We start from the raw sequence: 22,673 nt of genomic DNA, 5'->3' as shown, positions 1-22,673 counted from the left end.
AAAGCTGCTCCAACACTGGTGTGTAAAAAGAGAAGGTTCACACCAGGAAATACATTGTGTATTAGACCCAACTCTAGCCTACTTAAATATTTAAAAAAAAATAATAATTAATAAAAAAGAAAAAAAAAAACAGAATGAAATTTTGCTCATGCTTATAGAAGATGCACTTCATCATATTCCATACCCCATATACCCATATGACATATTCCATCATATTCCATCAGACTTCAATTGTGAGCATATTTTTACCTTTTAACTTCAGTGCAAATAACACAGAACACCAAAAATTCTTGGGGAAATCATCTGATTAAGGATGAAATTGCATTAAAAAAAAAAAAAAAAAAAAAACAATAAATAAAATTATTCTTCACCATGAAAGGTGACTTTTTGCCGTAGTCAGCCATGACGGTGTAGAAACACATCACGATCACAGCATGTCACAGTGTACACCAATTTCAAAAAATATCACACGCACACAAACACACACACCTATACAAAACCCCTAGGCAAAAGTTTCACTAGAAAAAGAAACCTGCTTGCATTTAGATTTCAGCACGTAAAAGAAGAAAGCACACGGTAACAGTGGTTAGCAAAATCACAATCGCAAACATGGTACATTCACAGTGCAGGTGACACACCAGCATGTCGTTTCTCATGGGAGGAGGGTGTTTTGGGGAAACCTGGTCCTATGTAACAGGGAAATTCCAAACATTATCCCATTTCTGAGAGAATGAAGTGTTGAAGCAAATCATGAACGCTGGTCAGATTGACAATCACTGATCTGTCCTTATTGGTGAAAAGGGCATGAAGCAAGGCACTGGCTCGCAATCTGATTGATCTGATTGGATGAGTGACTGGAACGATTTGGTGTGTGCTGATTTTTAAACCCAGAGAGACAGCTGAATGAGAGAGAGAGAGAGAGAGAGAGAGCTCTACATTTACTACAATCCCATCGCTGTCTCAACACTAAACCATGATAGACTTAACCGGTACAGACATAGACACGTTTGTGAAAAAACAAAAGGTCCTGTGTAACCCTTTAATGTTATAATAAGTACTGTACACAAAGGTGATGTAAGCTACACTGCCTGGCCAAAAAATAGTCACGTACATTTCAATTTCATTCAAGCATCCTTAGTGTGCAATGTGGTGTCCAGGTCATGTGTCCAGGCCATCAGGGAAAAAGAAAAACTCCATAGGTGTGACGCACTGACTTCAATTTATTGCCACATAACGCTGCTGAGCCTAAACCTAAGCAACTGAACCAACCCCAGATCATAACACTGCCTCCAGAGGCTTGCACAGTGGACACTATGCATGATAAGTGCTAATGTGTTTTTAAAATGTTTTTTAAAATATTATATGTATATATTAAATCGATGATCATGTTGCATCCATAACCATTTGAATGTCCAAGCTGTGATAATGTTTTTGGTCTACATAAGCCTCCTCATCAGTCCTCAGGATGATTATTTTAATGCGTTTGCCTTGGATGATGCCCGCAACTGCGGGAAAAACTAGTGATGCGCATGAATGCAGGCTTGTTTTTTGTTCTTTTCACGCTGTGTGGCGAGGAAACGTATGAATCTGTGCATAATCTGTGGTGCTGTAAGAGCAGAGTTTAATTCATCGTTTCTGATATTGACGGCTTTGACAAACCCAAATCATCACTTTTTCAAAGCTGCATCTTCACTGCTACTAAAGAAACGCAAAGCAGCAGACCTCTGTGGAGACGGCATACGAAATCTTCGTTAATGTTTATACAGCATGTGATGTGTTACAGAAAAAAAGTATTTTATTTCTGTCCATACGTATTTTTATAAGCTCAGTGTCACTTGATGTTACCAAAATGTCTCTCCTCCGCCTTGCAACTTCCAACACAACTTCTAGGACACCTACGGAGCTCTCTTACATTTTGATGGAAATAGGAGTGATTTCCTATTTTAAGAATGTTGTTAAATTGCTCTTACTCCTATTACAAAAAGTAGGACAAAAATCATCACATCACTCTGGGAGTTTGTGGCCACATAGGAGCGATTTTCTACTCTGAGACACTTAGTAAACACGGGACTGATTTCTACTGTCTTCATGATGCAACTTCAAGTGATCCACATCCATTAATATTTCCAACCAAAGATCATACTTCAACACTATACTTCCAGGTTTTAATAATTAACATTTCTTAGTCGCACTTTTTTTTTTTTGCTTGATACAAGCCAATAATTTTACACATTCAAAATGGTGACCTTTTTCTAGCCAGACAGTGTATAAAAGCTTTGAAAATAGTTTAGTTTTCAACAGTTTTCTGCATTTACCCTGAACAAAGGAGTCACGTTTACTGACATATCTCTCCTTAGTTTTGTACTGGAGCTACTATGAACATTTATTTTTTCCTTAAAGAAATTTTTCACAAATCTGGAAAAATCATCATGTTAAAAATACATTTTTGGAAAACCTTAGCTGTACATGTAGGCGAAATAACACCAAAGCGTTCAGAGTAACCACCTCGTTCTGCTGTTCCAAGATGGCCGCCTCTGTAACATCTGAACGTTCAGAGCTAGCGTTTTCATTCCACCTTCAGGTCGTAGCTCCAGAGCAAGACATCAGACATCATGTCCTGGAAGGTTCTAATGACTACATTAGAGCTAAATTTGCAGGGGAAAAAAATTGCTTGGCAAAATCTTTTCAATGTAAAAAAAGGCATGTTATACTATTGCATGACCTGTTAATGTAAAAAATAGTCTTTTGAGATTTATATAATCGGAAGGCTGTTGTGCATACTGTGAAAAATAATCCCCTACTGGATATTAAAAATGATTTAAGGCTGGACACGCAGGCACACACCCAGAAGCAGAGAAACACCAAGGCAGGATAAGCAGGCTGCTGGTCATCTGTTATGACTCGAACTATAAGCAAATGTACAGTACAACCCCGAAGAGGGAAAAAAAAAGATAAATAAAGAAATCATAACTCTTTAATGACCTCTATTACCCTGTTCAGCAGCATGATGTCACATGACCAACCACGTGATTCTTAAACCCACTGGAATCACTGCGCCAATGCAGGGGCACGATAAGGCTGTTTCGGTCTGGTCTTGTGGATTGAGACGGGGGTCAAAGGTAACAGGAAGCCGCCAGCAGCGTCAGAGCAGCGGACAGGAAGTGAGTGACCCGATATAGATGAAGCGTAGAAAATGTCAACATGGCTACACTGAGAGGAAGTAACACGCGCGAAGTGGGCCACAGCATCAGCTTACTGCAAGAGAAACATGCATGTGAACACGCATGTACACACACAGAGATCAGATAACAGAACAATGAAACATGGAAAAAAAAACTTCAGAAGAAGCATTTATCATCATGACATGGTGTGAATACACTGATTCTGGCTTGTGGACAAACTTTACTGAGATATACATTAATATAACACGCTATAGAAGCTATGATGAGTGGATATCATCATCAGTGCATATTATAAGCCCTGTTTTTAGTGACACCGAGTAAACACATGAACTGGGAGTTTCTCATTCGCCCCATTCTACCCGTTTTCTCTCTCTCTCTCCCTCTCTCTCTCTCTCTTTTCTATACGTGTATGAGAGGTCTCTCTTTATAACGCTAGAAAATTATCTAGTGCCTAAATAGCGAGTTTCTCATTCTCCCAAGATAGTGTTCTGATGTGACTTAAGGTAATCATAACACCATAATTAGGACTGATTGCATCTAAGGTCCTGGACCAACTTCTTGTACCGTCTATGAATTCATATCTCTTGAATACGTTAATTGAGAAAACCGAAGCCCTGATCTGGATTAAAAAGACGACAATTTTGCAGCCCTACAGAAGCCTAATTCAAAATTAATTAATGATGTAAAAGATCGCTGCAATACAATTATAATATCCTAAGCTCTTCTACTAAGATGGGTTGCATATCCTTTTCACTTTGGATTGATTTGAAATACCCATTATTACATTATTACATATATCAAGCACATTCCTACAAAATCCAAAAATTTTTTTTTTTTTTTACAATATCTCCGTTTCCAAAATTAAACTAATCTAACAAACGTGTAACACACAAACACACACACACACGACACACTCACCTGTGGCTCAGTCGGAGTGTGTTGCAGTTTACGAGTAGCACGGTTGCGATGAGCAGAGGTACCGTCTGTGGCCAGAATGGGTCCGGATCCAAACGAGTAGAATATCTGCAAGATGAAAGTGAAGCAGAGAGAGAGAGTGTGTGTGTATGGTGGTGTTTTAACGGACAGAGCACGGGCTGTGTTATCAGCGTACACAACAATTACCTGATGTTTTTACTCCAGTAGATGAGCGAGGGAGCGCAGAGTATCACAGGTAGAGTAAGTACCGCAGACACGTTCAGGTGAAGCTGCAGGTCGTCTCTGACCTCCTGTAGTGCGGACTCTGATAAGAGCGGGGTGCCATTACATTTGTTGAGCTTCTTCTGGATTTCACTAGTGCTGCAGCCGTTCTCTGTGTTCTGCTGCATACTTTGTGGTGCCTGCTCAGAAGGTGAATAATAATGACCATATGAGGAGAAAGTAGACGTAGAATGCTTAAGGTTAATAAAAAAAAAAAAGAAATAGCAGACTCAATAAAAAAAATAAATAATAATAAAAAAATAAATAAATACAAACATACATAAAAAAAAAAAAAAGAATCTTAAAAATTCCCAACACCCCTACTACAGGTCTGTCACTGTAGGTTCAATGGTGCTAAAGTAATCAGTAAAGAAACTGTCGAGACCAGACATGTCAACCATGTCTCCAAAAGTATTGGAACAGCAAGGCCAATTCTTTTCTTTTTGCTTTACGCTGAAGACGTTCGAGTTTAAGATCAAAACATGAATATAAAACGATAGACAGCTTTATTTCCTAAAATTTACATCTAGATTTGTTAAACAACTTAGAACATAGCACCTTTGGTGAAAGACCAACAGCTCTATGCAAAAGTACTGGCACGGGTAGAGATAAAGTAAATTACCCATGCGTCACTACAGTGCTACATTGTTTTATTCATTTGTTCTTCACTTTCTTTTAGTTGTTGTGCGTTTTAAGGGTTCCTCCTTTCAGTCACTTCTTTCAGGAAGTGAGATGCTGCTCAATTGGGTTACGGTTGGCTAACCTTATAACTTGGCCACGCTAAACCCTTTCCTCCTTTTCCCCTGATGAAGTCGTATATTGTGTTGACAACGTGTTCTTGGCCACAAAATTGAGGTCACGACACGTATTCCACCAGGGTTCACTCAAATGTTTTTCATCATTTTTCCACACTTTGCCCTTTCCGTTCAGCAGACACCCTTATAACGAGCAACCTACAGGAAGTGTGTTGCGGTCACAATCAAAAAATACGTCTTCACATCATTTCAAGGAGGTTAGTGCATCATGTACACGTTTTTAACCAGCACCGGTTAACACCTGCAAAAAGTCCTCCAGTGATGTTGAGCACTTACCAGGTTCATCATGTGACTTAAATATCTCTCCGTCATATGTAATCGGAGGACCTAGACAACAACACACAATGACAGTTTTAAAACACATAATAAATGAGCAGTAGCATTAAAAAAAACACAAATGCTCTGTTTAAATCTGTGGAACTTTTTTGTAAAGTTTTTGCGGCTGCGTACTCGGTAGAGATAGAGCAGAAAGCTGATGGTGACTGAAAGAGCTCCACACGTGACTCCGCCAAGCGCGCTCAGACCGAGGATGAGGAGGATCTGAGCATGAGGATAAAGGGTGCCACAGTGACGAGAGACTGAAGGCCTGCACCAGAAATGCCACACATGATTCAGGTAATTCAAGTCGGGGAACATTAACTACGTATGACAGCCACTTTGTTTGGTTTAGCAGAGAAAACACGAACAATAACATTCTACACAGGTTCTACTCTCTTTACTCAGTTATTTACCTGTGCAGTGGAGCCAAGAGGAGAGACAGGGCACGTAAAGACATGCTGAGAACAGCACTTCCCCAAAAAGCCACTGCAGCACCCAGAATGCACAGCAGTGGTGAAACAAGACGGGGCCAGTCCTGGCCAAGCCCCCCCGCTACATCATGGGACACGTCTTCCGATGGGGTCAGAGGCAAGAGATCCACTGCAGGGAGACCAAGAGCAGACCAGCCTTCCTGAAACCAGCCCAGTCTGAGAGTGTGTGTGAAAGTGAAAGAGAAAAAGAGAGAGAGAGATTATTATAAATAAATATTAGATAAATAGAGTGTTAACCTAATGTAATTGGGACTTGAAGACAAAAAGAGTATAACTATATAGATCAGTTAGAGATAGAAAGAGAAAACAGATAGCCTTATACTACAACCAAATATAATTTCTCAAATAAAATAAGCCAAAAAATCACTGAGAACTTCATAAGATAAAGGGATGCCAGTTGAGGTCTTAGCTAAAGTACCAGACCGTGAACTCGCCTGAGGAGCAGGTGCAGCAGCAGGACAGGAGGCTCGAGTTTATGTAGCTGTAAACTATTAGCCACTGTGTCTCTGGCATTAACAGCTCGACCCGTTCGCAGGACGGCAGACAGCTGCCTCTTTAAAGCGAGCAGGAGCGCCACAGCCACGTACACGGGAAGCACAGGTCCACAGAAACGCAGGATCTGAGAAACCAATAAACTGAAATCAGTCAGCTGGGTTATTAGTGGAATCCTTTAAACTGTTTGAGACAGAGAGAAGGCAGGACAGGATGTAAAAGGATGGAAGGGTTGATTGATATTACAGCCTGTTACAGTGTTACAGTGTTTACCTGTCCGAGCACTTTAGGGAAGGAGGCGCGCACCGAGATCTACAAGGAGATCGAATACACCGTTATTCACTCTCTCTGGATAGTTAAAATAAAAAAATAATAAAAATAGGGAAAAAATACAGGACATCACCTTGTACTGGCAGTTAGGGGCAGTGTGGAGCTGTAGGAGGGCACTTGAGGTGTTATCTTGGCGGTTTGTGTGGAGCATGCCACTAATCTCTGTGGCTGAAGGAATTCTGGAAATTATAGTTTATTAAAAGCACAAGAAAGTAAGCAGCTGGACGGGAAAAACTAGATAAACAAAATAAAAAACATGCTTGGCTTGAATACCCTGCTGTGACGAAGGAATCTTCCCGAAACCATGGCACCTTCAATCTGTAGATACTAGGCTGTCTTTCTACAAGTACAAAAATAAATAAACTAACCAGCTTAACCAGCTGTCATGACTGGTACTGAAATGTAAAGTTTTATTCAATCAGTTACCTTTGGCGATCTTGCACTGGCTGCTCACTGTGATCCTAAAGGCCTGATAAACCTGTTGGAGAGAGAACATTACAGATTCATTATTTGACGGACATCCAAAAGAAGCCGTGAGCTTTATGTAAATATTCTGCAATTTAAAACAAAACACATATTATAGCGTATAAAGACATAAAGCAGGGTGAGCGTTACCTGGTGAAAGTGCTGCAGTTGTACAGTGTGTTGCAGCCCAGAGGAGTTAATGGTGACATCGCTTACTGTCAAACCTGACCAAAGGCCACATCATTATAACAATTAATCAATCACTACTACAATATTGATGTTCTTTTCGCTTTGTGAATCGTAAAGATCTACTACTTTTCCAACAAAAAGCCTGTTGCACAATAATAACCAGCTAAGGCGTGCACTAGCCCCAACGATTTGTCTCATTTAATCCTAATTAAATAATTAGGGATGAAGAAATCAGCTTTGAGTTTTTTGTATGATGTGAATCCTAAGAAAACTACTGGAGTCTCTGGCTTTAAAGGTCAGAATCATAGTTGCTTTTCCTTAAAATCCTTATTCAAGCAGCGATAGTGCCTTCCTAATATTTCCCATTACTATACGTGTCATTCAGTGCTTAAAACATTGAATAAGAAACATCAGAAGGACATGAGTTTAAATCCCAGCTTGTGTGACATAAATACAAGTTAAAAATGAATTAAATATAATTTGCTCTGGATAGGGGCATCTCCGAATGCCATAACGTTTTAAATGAAATCTAAATAAGAACCTTTGATGGCTTGAGAAATGATTAAGAAATGATTGTGGATGCTTATTCATTTTTTTATATTTGTAAATCCTAAAAATAAGACGCTGCCCTAAAAAAACTTAATTAAAGCTATTATGGATTACATCACATAAAAAGTGAATTTATGTAATGAAAACAGTATGGTGTTAATGAAATGATGATGATTAAAACCATTTCCAGACATGGTATAATCCATAATTCGGGGCAGCCCTAAAGTCTGGATCCATAGACATTTTCCTGGTATGAAGTTTGATATATTTTTTTTAATTGTAGACACAAGATGAGGATCGAACGGAACTAGATTTAGCCACGCTCACTTGGCTCTTTGAGTCGATTTGAAGTAGTGTCAATTAGAATCGTCTCTAAATCATCAAAACCATTACTACATACATCAACAGGCCTGATACATTAAGAAAAGTTGTGCCAAGTGCCACCAAATCTCACGCATAGGAATCCAGACTTCTGGCTTAATACAAGAATAATTACATTTGTTTTAAAATCTCATCTCTGTTGAGAATTATAAATTTAAGAAATATGCCAAATATTAGATCTACTCGCTGTAATCACTACAGCGTATACATTTTGTCTGCAAATGAATAATTGTTCGACTAAACGATGCCAGATTTTCAGTTTTAGAGAGCCTGAATGTGTTTTAACTTAGACCACTCGCCTTTAAATTTCTTCCTGAAAGATTACAAAATGCTCACACCAAAGTGAAATCTGATATTTCGATTTCTGAGGGTGTTAAAAAGAGCTCACCAAAAGACAGGACATGAGGGACGGGGACGGAGACGATCAGGCTTTCCTCCCTCTGCCACTCGCACTCCACTATAAACTGGAACGAGATATATTTAAAAAAAATAAAAAAGTTTGCAGAACAGTTGTTGCAGTCACAGAATACACCAAAAAGACCATTATGAACTTAAAAGGTTCTGCGTCATTGTTGTTGTTTTTTTTTTATATTTAAAGATTGATTCAGACTATACGAGTACACAATAAAGAAGAAGAATATTCATAAGAATCATGAGTCTTGCCAGGGCCTTGCACATCTATCTATACAAAAGAATTTTGTGCAGCCTGTACTTTTGGTATGGTAATAAGGTTCAACCTCGCTTCCATGGCACTGAGATCACATGACCTGACACCTCACTACAATTTTCTTTAAAACAACCATCATAGCAGACACAGAGCGCCTCGCAAAAAAGGCACAAGTTTTTTACGGAATCTGCTAAGTCTGGCTTATCAGACTAGTTCAGATGCAACAAGAGTTTATATACGCAAAGAATTTGGAAGATAGCAACAGCTAAGGGAGGCTCTTTCTATTAAAGGAATGATCAAGTTGCTACACTTTTGTCACGTAACCACTGTTTTTGCATATCGAATATACCCTAAGATGGGCGTGTACACAGGATCAACCGGTCTCTGTTCAATTATTTCAATGTTTATACAACACACTGTATTTGCTTTAGTGACTTTTTTTTTCTCTCTTTGTTTTAACATATATTCTTACACATGTGATTTAAATTTTAAGAATCATGTATGACATGAGACATCATTTCATAGTCTAACAACAACCAATTCTCGCTCAAATAATCTCACATTTTAATGAGATGTGTAAAAACTAATTTGTTTAAATTTTAATGTTTTACTTTTTCTTGTGCCAGTGAAAATGACAATGTGCTGTTGAAATGGCCACCACATTCACCTGACTTGACACCTTGTGTTTATTTTCTATAGGTCTATGTGAAAGACGTGAGCACATATTCACAAAGCTCCTTAGAATTCTCTCAGAGGGCTCCTATCTTAGAGATAAGATATCTTGAGAGTCTTAGACTAAAAGTGATTTAGAAAAACTTTTAGAGCAACTCTGAGTAAGGAAAGTACAAAACCCTTTATCTTAGTGAGGAGGTGTGGTCGACCCCGTTGCTAGGGATGATGCAGCAATTCAAGGACTGTGATTGGTTGATAATAACCTCTGACCTCTGTCATGGTCTTAAAATGTGCTCTTGTGAAAATAAAATATATGATAATAGAATAGACAGTAAAATCATAATGTTTGTATATGAAGAACTTCATGCAAAGTTTCTGTTATAGGCTAAATATCTTAAAGATAATTATAACAGCCAAATTTTGAAAATGTGTCTACTTTTGAAGCAACCAATTTCCACACGGTAGTTAAGTTCTTACATTTATTTATTAAACCAATTTTATTACTTGTGATCCATTTCGGATTGATGAGAGCAAAATGGCTTAGCTTTCACCAATTTACATGATTTTTAAGTTGCACTTTTAGATAGTATGTAGCCAACAATCTTCTGGAAGGAAGTAAAACAACAAGAAAACCAAAAGAGCAGTGTTTAATTTAAGTCTTATGTTCAGTGTTTGAAGAATATTTATTCTTTCCACCATTTTGTCCTCTGCTATGAAAACTCTTAAGTCCTCCTCTCTACTCCTAACAATCTTTACCTTAGGAGCTGTTTTTAGGACCAAGATGTTTCATGAATCATTTTTATCTTTACTAAAATTTTATCCCAAATTTAAGAGGAAATTCTAAGAAAATGTCATAATTCTAAGAATTTTGTCACTAAGACCAACTTTTAGGCTTAAGAAGCTTTGTGAATACGGGCCCTGGTCTTTATACCCCCCTTATACCTCGCTTCCAGAACGGATTAAAATAGTATGCCGAGGTACCGCTGTATTACATTTTTACATGACATTTAAAAAGTGTGTATAATCATTTCAGGTCTTTTTTTACGCGATTTGCATTTTGTGACATGAGAAACTTTAAGAATATCGGAAACATTTAAATCATCCTAAAGATAACACAAGGTTAAGTTTAACAGGCAAAACCTAAAGTCAAATCTCAGTCAAAGTTTAAATTAAACCTGTATAAAATCAAAGCGATCCACATGAGCGAAAAAGAGAGAGAGAGAAACTGACAGAAGGATGATCAATTATGTATCTTTTATATACAATATATATCTTTTATATAATAATCAGTGTCTATAATTTGTTTAAAGGAAGAGCTTGAATTAAATAATTGTGGTCTTAATGTAATAATCTGTGCTCCAAACTCACGATTTATTAACCTACAGAAGAAGCCAGAAATGCAGTGCTACAGTGTGCACTAATCATTTCAGTTGTTGCGGTCTGCATCACATTGTCACGACATATAATTACATTTTTGAGATGATGCATGACAGGTTACGCCGTGGGGGGAATGTCTGCCACAGGGCAGATTTGATGCGGAAGTATTAATCATTCCTTAGAGTTCCTGAACACTGAAGAATATGCCTCCACTGGCAACGTGCATCACATACAGTAATAAACAAGTGAGAAAGAGGAACAACAGATTTTGTACCTGTCGCGCATTGGGGTTTGAGGCATCGAGGACCAGATGAGAGACGGCGACCAGCTCACTCAATTTCACAATTAGAACCTGAAGCAAAAGCAAAAATCACCACCATTAAGAATCATGCCAAAATTTCATCACGTACCTTTTACAGAGTTATATGCAACAATAATTTTGTGAAACACCATACACAATAAAGAAAGACCAAAGGATGTGCAAGGACAATAGTGTTACACTACACGCTGTGTACTCAGGTGGAACAATGCAGCACATTAAACATAATAATGAACATGTATGCCATCAAAATAACTGTACGCACAATCATTCACCACTTGCAAGTTACAGGAACTTAGCAGAGTGTTACTGCAACATCTCCCATACAGTCCTGACCTCGCTCCAAGTCATTTCCACATATTGGGGTATTTAAAGAAGAGAGAAATAAAGGAAAGTCTTACTTTGATGACTGTGTTCTGATATTAAGCACAATCAAAAGTGACTGACTTGACCGCACCTTGTATAATATAACACCTTTCTTCAGAACTGTTATTTATCTAAAGTCAACAATAAAGTTTTCTGAAATATAATCAATGTTTATAATTAAAGCTTTTACTCTAAAACGCATTTGGGGAAGACCGTAAATCAGAAACGTAGCAGAGATCAGTTAAAGCACCTTCGATTCTTTGTAATATTTACACAGTTACCTTTATAAAAAAATAGAGCAGAACAACGAGCGCTCTCAAAGTGTGCGACAGAAAAGCAGATGTAGCTTATACAGGCTTGCATGCATTTTCAAAATCGTGTTTACAAAGAGGTGTGAGGCTAAAAAAAAAAAAAAACTTACCTTATAAGCTGGAAGAAGTTCTGTTCTGAAGGACAAATCCACTGCTTGAACACTAAGAGGCATAAAATTAAAATCATTATTAATTATTTAATAATCAATTTAACAGATCTGCTAAATATAATCCAATATTTCGGATTTATTACATTACGGCATATGGCAGACGCCTATATTCAGAGCGACTTAGATTTTATATCTTTATCTAGGGTTAAGGGCCTTGTTCGAGGGCCCAACAGTGGCAACGTGTTGGTGGTGTTGTTTAAACCTGGGACCTTTTGATCACTAGTCCTACGCCTAAACTACGGAGTGACCTTACGTGTGAGCATGCACCTTAGTGTATAAACTTAGTATCAGTCAATGAATTTGCATAACTTTTAATGTCATCTCTTCAGTAAGAAAATAAACTAATTCTCTAAATTCATTTAACGGTTTACATCCTGAACATATACACCCTTTTAGCAGTGTTATGGATGCGACATAACAAATGGTACAGATCTACTACAAACTCTTTAAAGGCAGCTGCATGAGGCATTACACCTGTACCACGAAAAAGACTGGAGTGAACATTACAAATGTTTTACATGTGCCTTGTTTTAAATTAAAATGTTTTTATGGATGTGAAGTTTTCATTTCATGGAATGTGGACCTTTCCTCCCTTTGTGTTTGTACTTTCTGAAAAATCTTTGTTGTTTCGCTTTTGTGACGCTCAGCATTCAAACTGTAATGTTTAATTGAAAAGTAAAGTTTTAGACCAATGTTGTCCCTAGTGGGTAGAAACGGTACTACAGGTGAGCCCCAGAGGTAATTTACAACAAATAAAAAGTTTTATAGTTTTCAATTTTGTAATTAATTTTGTAATCAAAATTCCCGAAAAATATTTATGATTTATTATTTTATAGGTTGAAAAAAAGTAACCAGGACTAATAAAACAAAGCCATAAGATTTAAACATTTAAACAAATGAATATATTCATATTCATGTATCTTCAGCTTGTGCATTGATCAAAGTTGTGATTAAAAGTGTGAGGCGGCCTCTGATGTTTTTCACAATTTAAACTGCTTTTAAAAGTTTGGGAATGGCTGGTTTAGACAACAGTAGCATGTGTAGTTGCCCAGTATTTTTAGTATATCAGTATGGTCTGGTAGGAACCCCATGAGTTTTATGCCTACTGTTTCTCCCCCCATTGTAAGGTTAACCTTTGCATGCAATTTCCCATATTAACTATAAATCAGTGGAGATGCAGTCATACCCCTCTCACAGCCTTCTAGTGGAACCATTTAAAATATAAACTTCATGTTGCTTTTCACATTAACTTGGTAATGCTCACCAAACAGATCCGTTCATCTGCGTGCAGCCAAACAGCCAGCTGGACATTTCCTGTGAGGCAGAGCAGAATCCCTGACATCACTCTTCAAATCATATACGCTCTCCTAATACAGCTTTATGTCTTCAGCAAACTCATCACTCAGTCATCATCTATACCCTTTAATCCTGCATAAAGGGTTGCCAGGGGCTTGGAGCCTATCCCAGGAGACTTGGGGCATGAGCTAGGATACACCCTGGACACTACAGACAATTTGGAAATGCCAATGAGCCTAATCTACATGTCTCTGGACCATGGGAGGAGGAAATCCACCAAGCACAGGGAAATCATGCAAACTCTATGCACACAGACCCAAAGCGGGAATCGAACCCGTGCCCTGGAGGTGCAAGCTGACCACTACGCGACCTGCTGCCTTCAGCAAATATTGGTCCAAAAAATATTAATAAATAAAAATCCTGTAATCAAATCAGCTACAGCCTTTAGATGTATATTTCATACATCTTTAATTATTACACGTTTTCCTCCTTAATTTAAAGAATCTCCAGCAGCACTCCTCTGCGAACTAAGATTTTTACATTGAAGAACTTATCACTGAGGTTTTTCCCCCCCCCCCATCTACGCCATAATTTGCAAATTGAGACTACACACTCACCAGGTTGTTGCTGCGGCAGTAGAAATGCGTGTAGGCTTCCTTTCGGCTGGAAAGCGCAAACAGGAAGTACTGAACTCGAACTTCCTGTAGAGGCACAGATAAATTAAAGATAGGACATGTTCAACCCATGTTGCCATGAGCACTATTAGTGGAGTTGAGTACGTGAGAGTGTATCACCTTGGGAGCGCTGTAGAACAGACGAAGTGTGTTTACTTCACTCCAGGCATCTAGGGGGCCTATAAAGGGAGTGAGTGAGAGCGAGAGAGAAGAGAGAAAAGGCTTGATCCATGTCTTAATGTGATGTGGGATTTTAAACAGATACAGTTAACACACTCACACACCTAAAAAGCTGACTGCGGGGTCGATTGGCTCGCCAGGGAGCTGCACCGGGTGCCGAATGAAGTGATGATTCAGTACAGACATCGTTTTCTCAGTGTCCTTTGTGAACTGAGGAATAATAGACATCAGTACGAGTCACATCCTACACACACACAAAATGAATGCTGATTTAAGCAAAACTTTACGCACCTGCCCTGTTTCAGGTTCAATGAGGTCAAAGAATGCCCGCACTGTGGCCAGTACCAACTCCTTACACCTTGGGGAGGGAAAAAAAACAAACAAACAAACAGATAATCACACAAAATGGAGTTGAAATTAATAAAAATAAAAATTACATGAGACACAGGAGCATCAAGTAGAGAAGCTATGTGAAGCATTATGCTTATTGTGACACTTTGCTGAGTGTTACATGGTTTCAACCAAAGCTACTCACACACACTGGTCAAATACAGTTCTACTCTATCGCACTAGGATGTGAGCTGTGATACTGTACATACCAGACGATGGACAGGTGATCAGTAGACACCCACGTCCTGGGAACAGCAGTCACCTGTGAAAGAAACAGCACAGATTCATGAGATCACATGTTTTTATGATTGTTTCTGTGACCAGTAATAACATTTACATTTAGATTTATTCATTCAGCATAACCCTTATGCTTGCCTTTTTTTTCCTGTTTCTAGCAGATCAACTTTGAGAACTGCCTATTCACATGTTGTCAAATACCTCCAATTTCACTGTCATTCATCCTCTTTACCGCTTATCCTGTACAGGGTCACAGGAGGCCTGGAACCTATTCCAGGGGACTTGTGGCACTAGGTGGGGTACACCCTGAGTGTGTGCAGGGCACATAAACAAGCCACAGTGCTACTACTATGCCACATCCTCATTTTAGCTTTTAAAAAAATGATACTCTATCCAATTACTAAACCCTGATTAAAATTTGTTGGGAGATTTATTTAAATGTTTGATTTGATGTGGGGTCAGTTTCTAAAATAATTCATTATAATTTATGAGCATTTATTAACCAGCAAAATGAAACTAAGGTTAAATGAAACCTAGATCTATTCCTTGATTAGCTTTAAAGTTTATTTAATCTGGTAATCAGTGTACAGTGTACATTGTTCATTGTGGGCATGTCTTGTTTCCACACTCTTATCAGTGTGTTGGCACCTTGAGTCAATAAGAACACATCATATTCGACTTTGTTAGAGAATTGTGTCCAAATTAATTGTTATTAACTGGTAAATCGATGTGCTACCCTTTGACATTTTTCACATTTTGTCATGTTACAACCACAAACGATGTAAATGTATTTAATTGGGATTTTATGTGACAGAGCAACACAAAAAGGCACACAAGTGGAAGGAAAACGAAATGGTTTTCAAATGGTTTAAATGGTTTTCAAATTGGATTTTTATAGTTCAAATAAAACTTTACTCTGATACCCCTAACTAAAATCCACTGGACCAACTGCCTTCAAGAATTAGTGAATAGAGTCCAGCTGTGTGCAATTTAATCTTAACTAAATACAGCTGTTCTGTGAAGCCCTCAGACGTTTGTTAGAGAACATTAGTGAACAAACAGCACCATGAAGCCTGAGGAACACAACAGACAGGTCAGGGATAAAGTCGTGGAGAAGTTAGGTTATAAAAAAATTTGAACACCTCACCGAGTGCTGTTTAATACATCATCGGAAAAAATGGAAAGAGTGTGGCACGACTGCACACCTACCAAGACCACATCAAGCTAAGCATACAGCCAGAGCTACAGTGGAATGGTTCAGATCAAAGCATATTCATGTGCAAGAACAGCCCAGTCAAAGTCCAGACCTAAATCTGAATAAGAATCTGTGGCAGGACCTGAAAATTGATGTTCATGATGCTCTCCGTCCAATCTGACTTAGTTCGAGCTATTTGGAAAGTAGAATGGGCAAAATTTTCACTCTCTGGATGTGCAAAGCTGATAGAGACACACCCCCCAAAATACAAAGTATTGACTTGGGGGGATGAATACAAATGCATGCCATACTTTATACACGAAGATATTTATTTGTAAATCATTTTCCTTCCACTTTACAATCATGTGCCACTTTGTGCTGGTCTATCAGATAACATCCTGGTAAAATACCCTTATGTTTGTGATTGTAACGTGACAAAATGTGGAAAAGTTTAAGGGGTATGAATACTTTTGCAAGGCACTGTATATAATTCCGTTGCATTTGCTCTTCCTCACCATGACGGCCATCTTGTTCGGGTCGTCTACAGGGCAGGTCAAGGTGGTCAGGCCTGATCGAACCTGATAGTCCCGGTATCCACCTCCCACAGACAAGACGGTCACATTACGCAAACTCCCTGCTCGGGCACTCCAGCGCCTCCTGACGGACGAGTAGAAATCTACAGCAGGGAAGAATACCAATGCTAGTACAGTTCTGCATTCTGTACATGCAAAATGTGAAGCTTTGAGAACTTTCCTAACCGAGTATGAAGGGATCCAAGGAGAGAATAGGTGCCTGGTGAGGAGAGGCCTGGGTGAGGATGAGGCTGACCAGACGAGGATTAAAGCGAGGGAGAGAGAACAGAGCCCGTGCGACCACACCACCCATAGAGTGACCCACCAACACCACGCTGCTCGGAGGATCTGGATTGTTCTGTTAAGTGTACATGTACATTAATCAATATTAATATAATCATCCTTAATATCATCTGACAGTTTATTGTGCATTAATCCCAAACCCTGACCTTGTAAAGCTGCAGGATGACCTTGATGCTCTCATAGAGAAAATGAGTTTGCCGACTCAGGCTTCCACCGTAAAGAGCCACCAGCTCCTCGTTGAAGTCGATGGTGAAGACGTTCAGGTGGATTCCTCCCTCTAAGCCCTCAGCTTTCCTTAACGCCACGGATCCCAGGGAACGAACTGCAAGCAACACCACCACCAAAACATCGGTTCTAATTAAACAAAATGCATAATCAGCAGTGTCTCGCCCACTGGACAGTCTTTTAAATATTAAAATACATGTCTGTTGACGGACAAATCCTATATCTCAACAATTAAAAAAAAACAATTTCCTTCGGGATTAATTAAGACCTATCTTATCTTATCTTATCTTAAATGCTTTTCTTGACATGTAAGATTACATGAAGCATCATCCTTACAGGTCTACTCAACCGGAGTATGTGCTGCTGCTGTTATAAACAATTAACCGACCGGATTCGAGGATTCTACAGGTACAATTATGAATCATGTCTTACCTTGCTTGTAGCTGCCAGCATTTCCAGGTAAAAAGAGCACAGGAGCACCGCTGAGTTTGAGATTTCGTGTTTCTTGAGCGTACAGACCTTCACCGTATAGGTAGAGTCCATAGGCAGGGTACTGACGGGCTACACGCCGTGGAAGCTGGACACGCTGGACACACACAAAACACACACCCGAATTACGATCCTGGTGATACCTAGTCTGTTTTTAATCTGGTAAGTGATGCGTCCATCACTCTGAAATAGGCTCACTCTGGACTCATCAGATCACATGACCTTCTTTCATTGCTCCAAAGTACAATCTTTATGCTGTCTAGCAAACCAAAGCCTTCTAAGTCTTAGACGTGGTTTCCTTATGGACACAGCTGTTTAGTCCCACCATGTCAGTTCATCACATAAACATAGCTCTGATTTTTAATGTTGTTTTTATTTTTTTAATTTGCAGTTTCACCAACGTTTAGGTGCTCTCCATTCATGATTTATTTTTTGACCAAATGTCTTCCACAACATTGACGGTTTAGCACTATGCTTCCAGGTTTGGATAATATGTTGTTCTTATGAGTTCTTAAACCAGTTACAGTCATTTTAAATCTTCCTAGTTGTTTTTTTACTTGATGCAGCTCAAAAATGTAACACTCCTGAAATGGTGACTTTTTTTTTTTTGCCGGGCAATTTACAGTATAATACAAAGTCAGTAGATCAAATTTCTGTGATCTTAATTTTTTTAGCTGTAACTGAATAGGTTGAGTCTAAATATCAATAACTCAACCATCTAAAAAAAGAAAACTAAAACTAGGAAAATAACCTCAGAAAATAAATATTGCATGAAAATTGTTTGTCCCTTACGTTACAAACACGCATTATGTGCACCATGACAATTATTTACAAATAAATTATTAATACTAAAATATTTCCAAAGATATATATATATAAAATTTATAGCTTCACTAACTAAAGACACGGACAGACATATTGCTCTGATTCTTGTGCCAGCACCAGATCCCATGATGACTGAATATTTAGTACATCATTTTAAATTCAGATGCAAATCATGTGTTTTGCACTTCAGTTAAGCAGTCCTGTGAGTGAGTGTGTGGCAATCTGTGGCATTTGTGCTTTATATTCATCCCACCTGTCAGTCTCTCCTGTGCATGATTACTATGTACAGTATTTACATACCAAAAGTACATCATTTTTGTGGCTTCACAGGCCCGCCCATAAATCAGTGCTACTACCCCCCTCAATTTGTGGCTTCATGTCTAGTATTGAAAGTTTTTTTTTCTTTTGACATTTGATTATGTATATAGTTACTTTAACAGTTGATTGATTGATCAACATGTCAGAAAGTGCTACCAGTGTAAAGTGATATGGTTTACATTCTGATAACTTTAAAAACATCACAATGTGCTACCAGTATTTCAGGAAATGCCACCTCACCTAAAACGATACAATATTTTTGCAGCAATAGGACCATTCACAGCTACAGGTAGCATTTTTGCCACTGGTAGGACACGAAACATAAACTTGAATTACTATCCTTATAATAACTAGTATGGGGATCTTCACTGCCTGGCTAAATATTTTTAATATTTTAAATAAAAATCTCTCTAAAATTTTACCCAGTCCTTTAGATTTGATTACAGCACACAATGTGTGTGTGTTCATGTGTTAAATTTATTCTTCATGCTCCCAGAACCACTTTATCACATTCTGAGTCCTAAAGTATGGCAGGGAAAAAAGGGGGGGTAAAAAACCCTCCATAGATGCGATAATTTGGTCATTCAGTACATTCAGGTGGTCTGCTGACTTTACTTAATTGCTCCATAACGTTGCTGAGTCTAGACCTGCGCAACTGAAGCAACCTCAGATCATAACACTGTCTCCAGAGGCTTATACAGTGGACACTATGCACGATGGTTGCATCGCTTTATGCGCTTCCCTTGTTACCCTGACACGCCCATCACTCTGGAATACGCTCAATCGGGACTCATCAGGTTACATGACCTTTTTGCATTGCTCCAAAGTGCACTCTTTAGCGCACTGAAGTCGTTTTGTTTTTTCCCTTGTTTTCTTATTGACACACAGTTGTTTAGTCCCAATGCAATAGGTTTTCATCACTTTGTGTGTGTATATAGAAATGCTCTTACTTTTCTTCCTAAACATTGCTCTGTTTACTTTTACTGCTACATTTTTTTACCATGTAATTTCACCAAGCGTTTAAGTGATCTCTATTCATGATTTTTTTTCTGACCACATTTCTTCCACAACATTGATGTTTCGGCTATGTACAGGATTTAATAATGTGTTGTCGAGTTTGTAACACAGTTCCATTAATTTCAAATCTCCTTAGTTGTTTTCTTTACTTGATGCAGCTTAATAATTTGACCCTTCTGAATCGCGACTTTTTTTTTTTTGTCCATGCAGTGTATAATACATTGTCAGTAAATAAAATATCTGTGATCTTACTTATTTTAGCTGTAACTGAATAGGTTTAGTCTAAAGATCAATAACTCAACAATCTAACACAAGAAACTAAAACAAAAAAAAAATAACGTGGCTGCAGAAAAATTAATATTGCATGAGAATTGTTTGTACCTTATGTTTTAAACACATAGATTATGTCCTCAGCAATAATAATAATGTGCCCTATGATGTTGGAGATATTGAGTGAATAAAAGGTTGGATGACGTGACTTAACATCAGGAAGAACTGAAATCTTGGATCACGTTGCAACCCGTGTGCATAAGGACAGCATTATGTGCACCATGACAATTATTCACAAATAAATTATTAATAGTAAAGTACTTCCAGAGGCGACACATCACTACTAAAAAATCTAATCAGTTTTAGCTTCACTAACTCTATTGACGCTACTAAATGGAATCAGACTACTAAGTGGCACAATGTTCTCTAATTTTCACACAAAGATGTAAAGACACGAACAGACCTATTGCTCTGATTCTTGTGCCAGGATCGGATGTGCCAAGTGTCTTAATATTTAAGACAGCATTTTAAATTCGGATGCAAATCATGTGCTTTGCATTGAGGTTTTTACTTTCAGTTAAGCAGTCCTGTGAGTCAGTGTGTGGCAATCGGTGGCACTTGTGCTTTATATTCATCCAACCTGTCAGTCTCTCCTGTGCATGAATACCATGTACAAACCAAAACTAAATAATTTTTGGGCCCGCCCATGAATCGATGCTACGACCTCAAGCAACTTTATGTTAAGTTTTTTTTTAATGGTTTGTGTGTTTTACTGCCTATTTCATTTTAGTTTATTAGGACATAACGAGCTCCAACACAGACGGATATCGAGCCATCATTTCTTGCAACTGGTAGGAAATTCTGTCAGGGTGTCTTGGGATGAGCGTGTGTGTTTTAGAAGATCTTACTTTAAATTTCTTTTTTTTACCAGTATATACATTTAGACCACATTTTTAAAATCCAGAGAGCTTATTTCAGGTATGTACATTCAATACAGCTGTGATAAATACATTATTGTATCTTATTTACCTATTATTTTACTTATTTGAATAATTTAAACCGCTCAGAGAGGTCTGTGGGATTTATTTTACAGTCAAATAAGTACTGCAAAAAAAAGGTTTGACCTCTGCTACAGAAAACTTGAGACGAATCACGAATCAGTAAGCAAAAGATTCGAATGGCCGTTCGGCTCAGCTTCCTCTCTGTGACAAGTCATTCAGCTTGATTCATTAACTCTTTCATTCAACAACAATGGGAAAGTACGTATATGCACTGACTTTTATACTATAACTTTAACTGATATAACTTACCATGAATTAAATTAATCGTTTAAACAATTGATCACGAATCAATGAATCAATAAGTCGATTCATTAACCGATTCGACTCTTTCACTCACTGATTCGTGATTCATTCCAGGTTAATCATCGTCAATCCCTCAAGGTTTATAAGCAGCTAAACCCAATAACCTGGCAACCTTTAACCAGCAAATGTCACCTGCCGTGTACAACCGAGCTACAAATCGCATGACAAGTTTTTAAAAGTGCAGAAACAACAGGTACTCCACGCTCCTCAGACACACGTCGTAAAACCAATACGCTCGAGCAGGTTACCATGGCTACCGCACCTTCAGCTGCTCACGCGCGCGTGGTGTTCTATTATGACACCCTGTCCATCCCGGAAGTGCGCGATTTGGGACATGTCCAGTCGTTAAGGTAAACTCACCCGGTATTCGGGATGCTCGAACATGTAGGTCATGCTGCACCGGTTCTCCTCGAAGCCAAACAGCAGCTCGCGCAACCCGGTCAACAGCAGCGCGAGAGCCGCCACGTAGAACCCGTAAATAAGCGCCTGCATCTCTCTTTCCCTCTCTGTCTCTGTCTGTCTCCAGCAGCTCTAGAGTGTGGACTTCATAGTCGCCTGTATCTCCATTTTTCCGCCCCCATTGAAAAACCACACGCCCCATCCAGACCAATAGGAGAGGTCGTCTGCGGAAATGACGTCACCGTATTAGGCGCTCTCCTAACCATTCAAGTGCAGGTTATCGTCAGGTTCTGGCCAATTACAAGAGAGAATGGGCGGGGTTTATGCTAACGAGACAGAAAATCCCGGAAGTGATTGTTTACTCGTTTCCTTGGCGTGCTGTCACGTATTGAGCCCGACACGCACGCAATCACTCATCTTCACACGCTTTTTCAGTATTTAATAAACTGTCTATAAGATGCAAGCAACATTATCATTGAGCTCCAAAGAGCTTTTAGTCTAAAGTCAAATCACGTGCATTCCATACACAGGTGCGGAGCGCGCTGGCACGAGGCTCCGCCCCTTTGTTCTCCCCAGATGAAGAGAGAGAATATTTGCGTAATCCGTTTTAAATTAACGCACGTTTTCA

The 22,673-nt window shown here is 38.7% G+C and overlaps 1 protein-coding gene across 1 annotated transcript; it reads right to left on the bottom strand.

Annotated features, from left to right (window-relative positions):
* Positions 1 to 339: 339 nt before the first annotated feature.
* pgap1 (post-GPI attachment to proteins inositol deacylase 1) lies at positions 340 to 22,205 on the bottom strand. The gene is made up of 26 exons (XM_053495900.1): positions 22,007 to 22,205; positions 17,796 to 17,949; positions 17,285 to 17,460; positions 17,022 to 17,193; positions 16,779 to 16,939; positions 15,041 to 15,093; positions 14,733 to 14,799; positions 14,546 to 14,651; positions 14,382 to 14,440; positions 14,205 to 14,288; positions 13,556 to 13,605; positions 12,232 to 12,283; positions 11,400 to 11,477; positions 8,798 to 8,873; positions 7,441 to 7,514; positions 7,252 to 7,303; positions 7,099 to 7,165; positions 6,899 to 7,004; positions 6,769 to 6,807; positions 6,438 to 6,622; positions 5,926 to 6,159; positions 5,645 to 5,780; positions 5,471 to 5,521; positions 4,305 to 4,519; positions 4,101 to 4,205; positions 340 to 3,255 (listed from the first exon to the last, which is right to left on the bottom strand). Exons 1-26 carry the CDS (start codon positions 22,136 to 22,138, stop codon positions 3,114 to 3,116), a joined length of 2,826 nt encoding a protein of 941 aa, XP_053351875.1. The 5' UTR covers positions 22,139 to 22,205; the 3' UTR covers positions 340 to 3,113.
* Positions 22,206 to 22,673: the final 468 nt, after the last annotated feature.

This window comes from Clarias gariepinus, chromosome 5 (genome assembly GCF_024256425.1).
Source record: "Clarias gariepinus isolate MV-2021 ecotype Netherlands chromosome 5, CGAR_prim_01v2, whole genome shotgun sequence".
Lineage (NCBI taxonomy): Eukaryota > Metazoa > Chordata > Actinopteri > Siluriformes > Clariidae > Clarias > Clarias gariepinus.
Note: the sequence above shows the minus strand (reverse complement) of the source record. Positions and strands in the feature narration are given on the sequence as shown.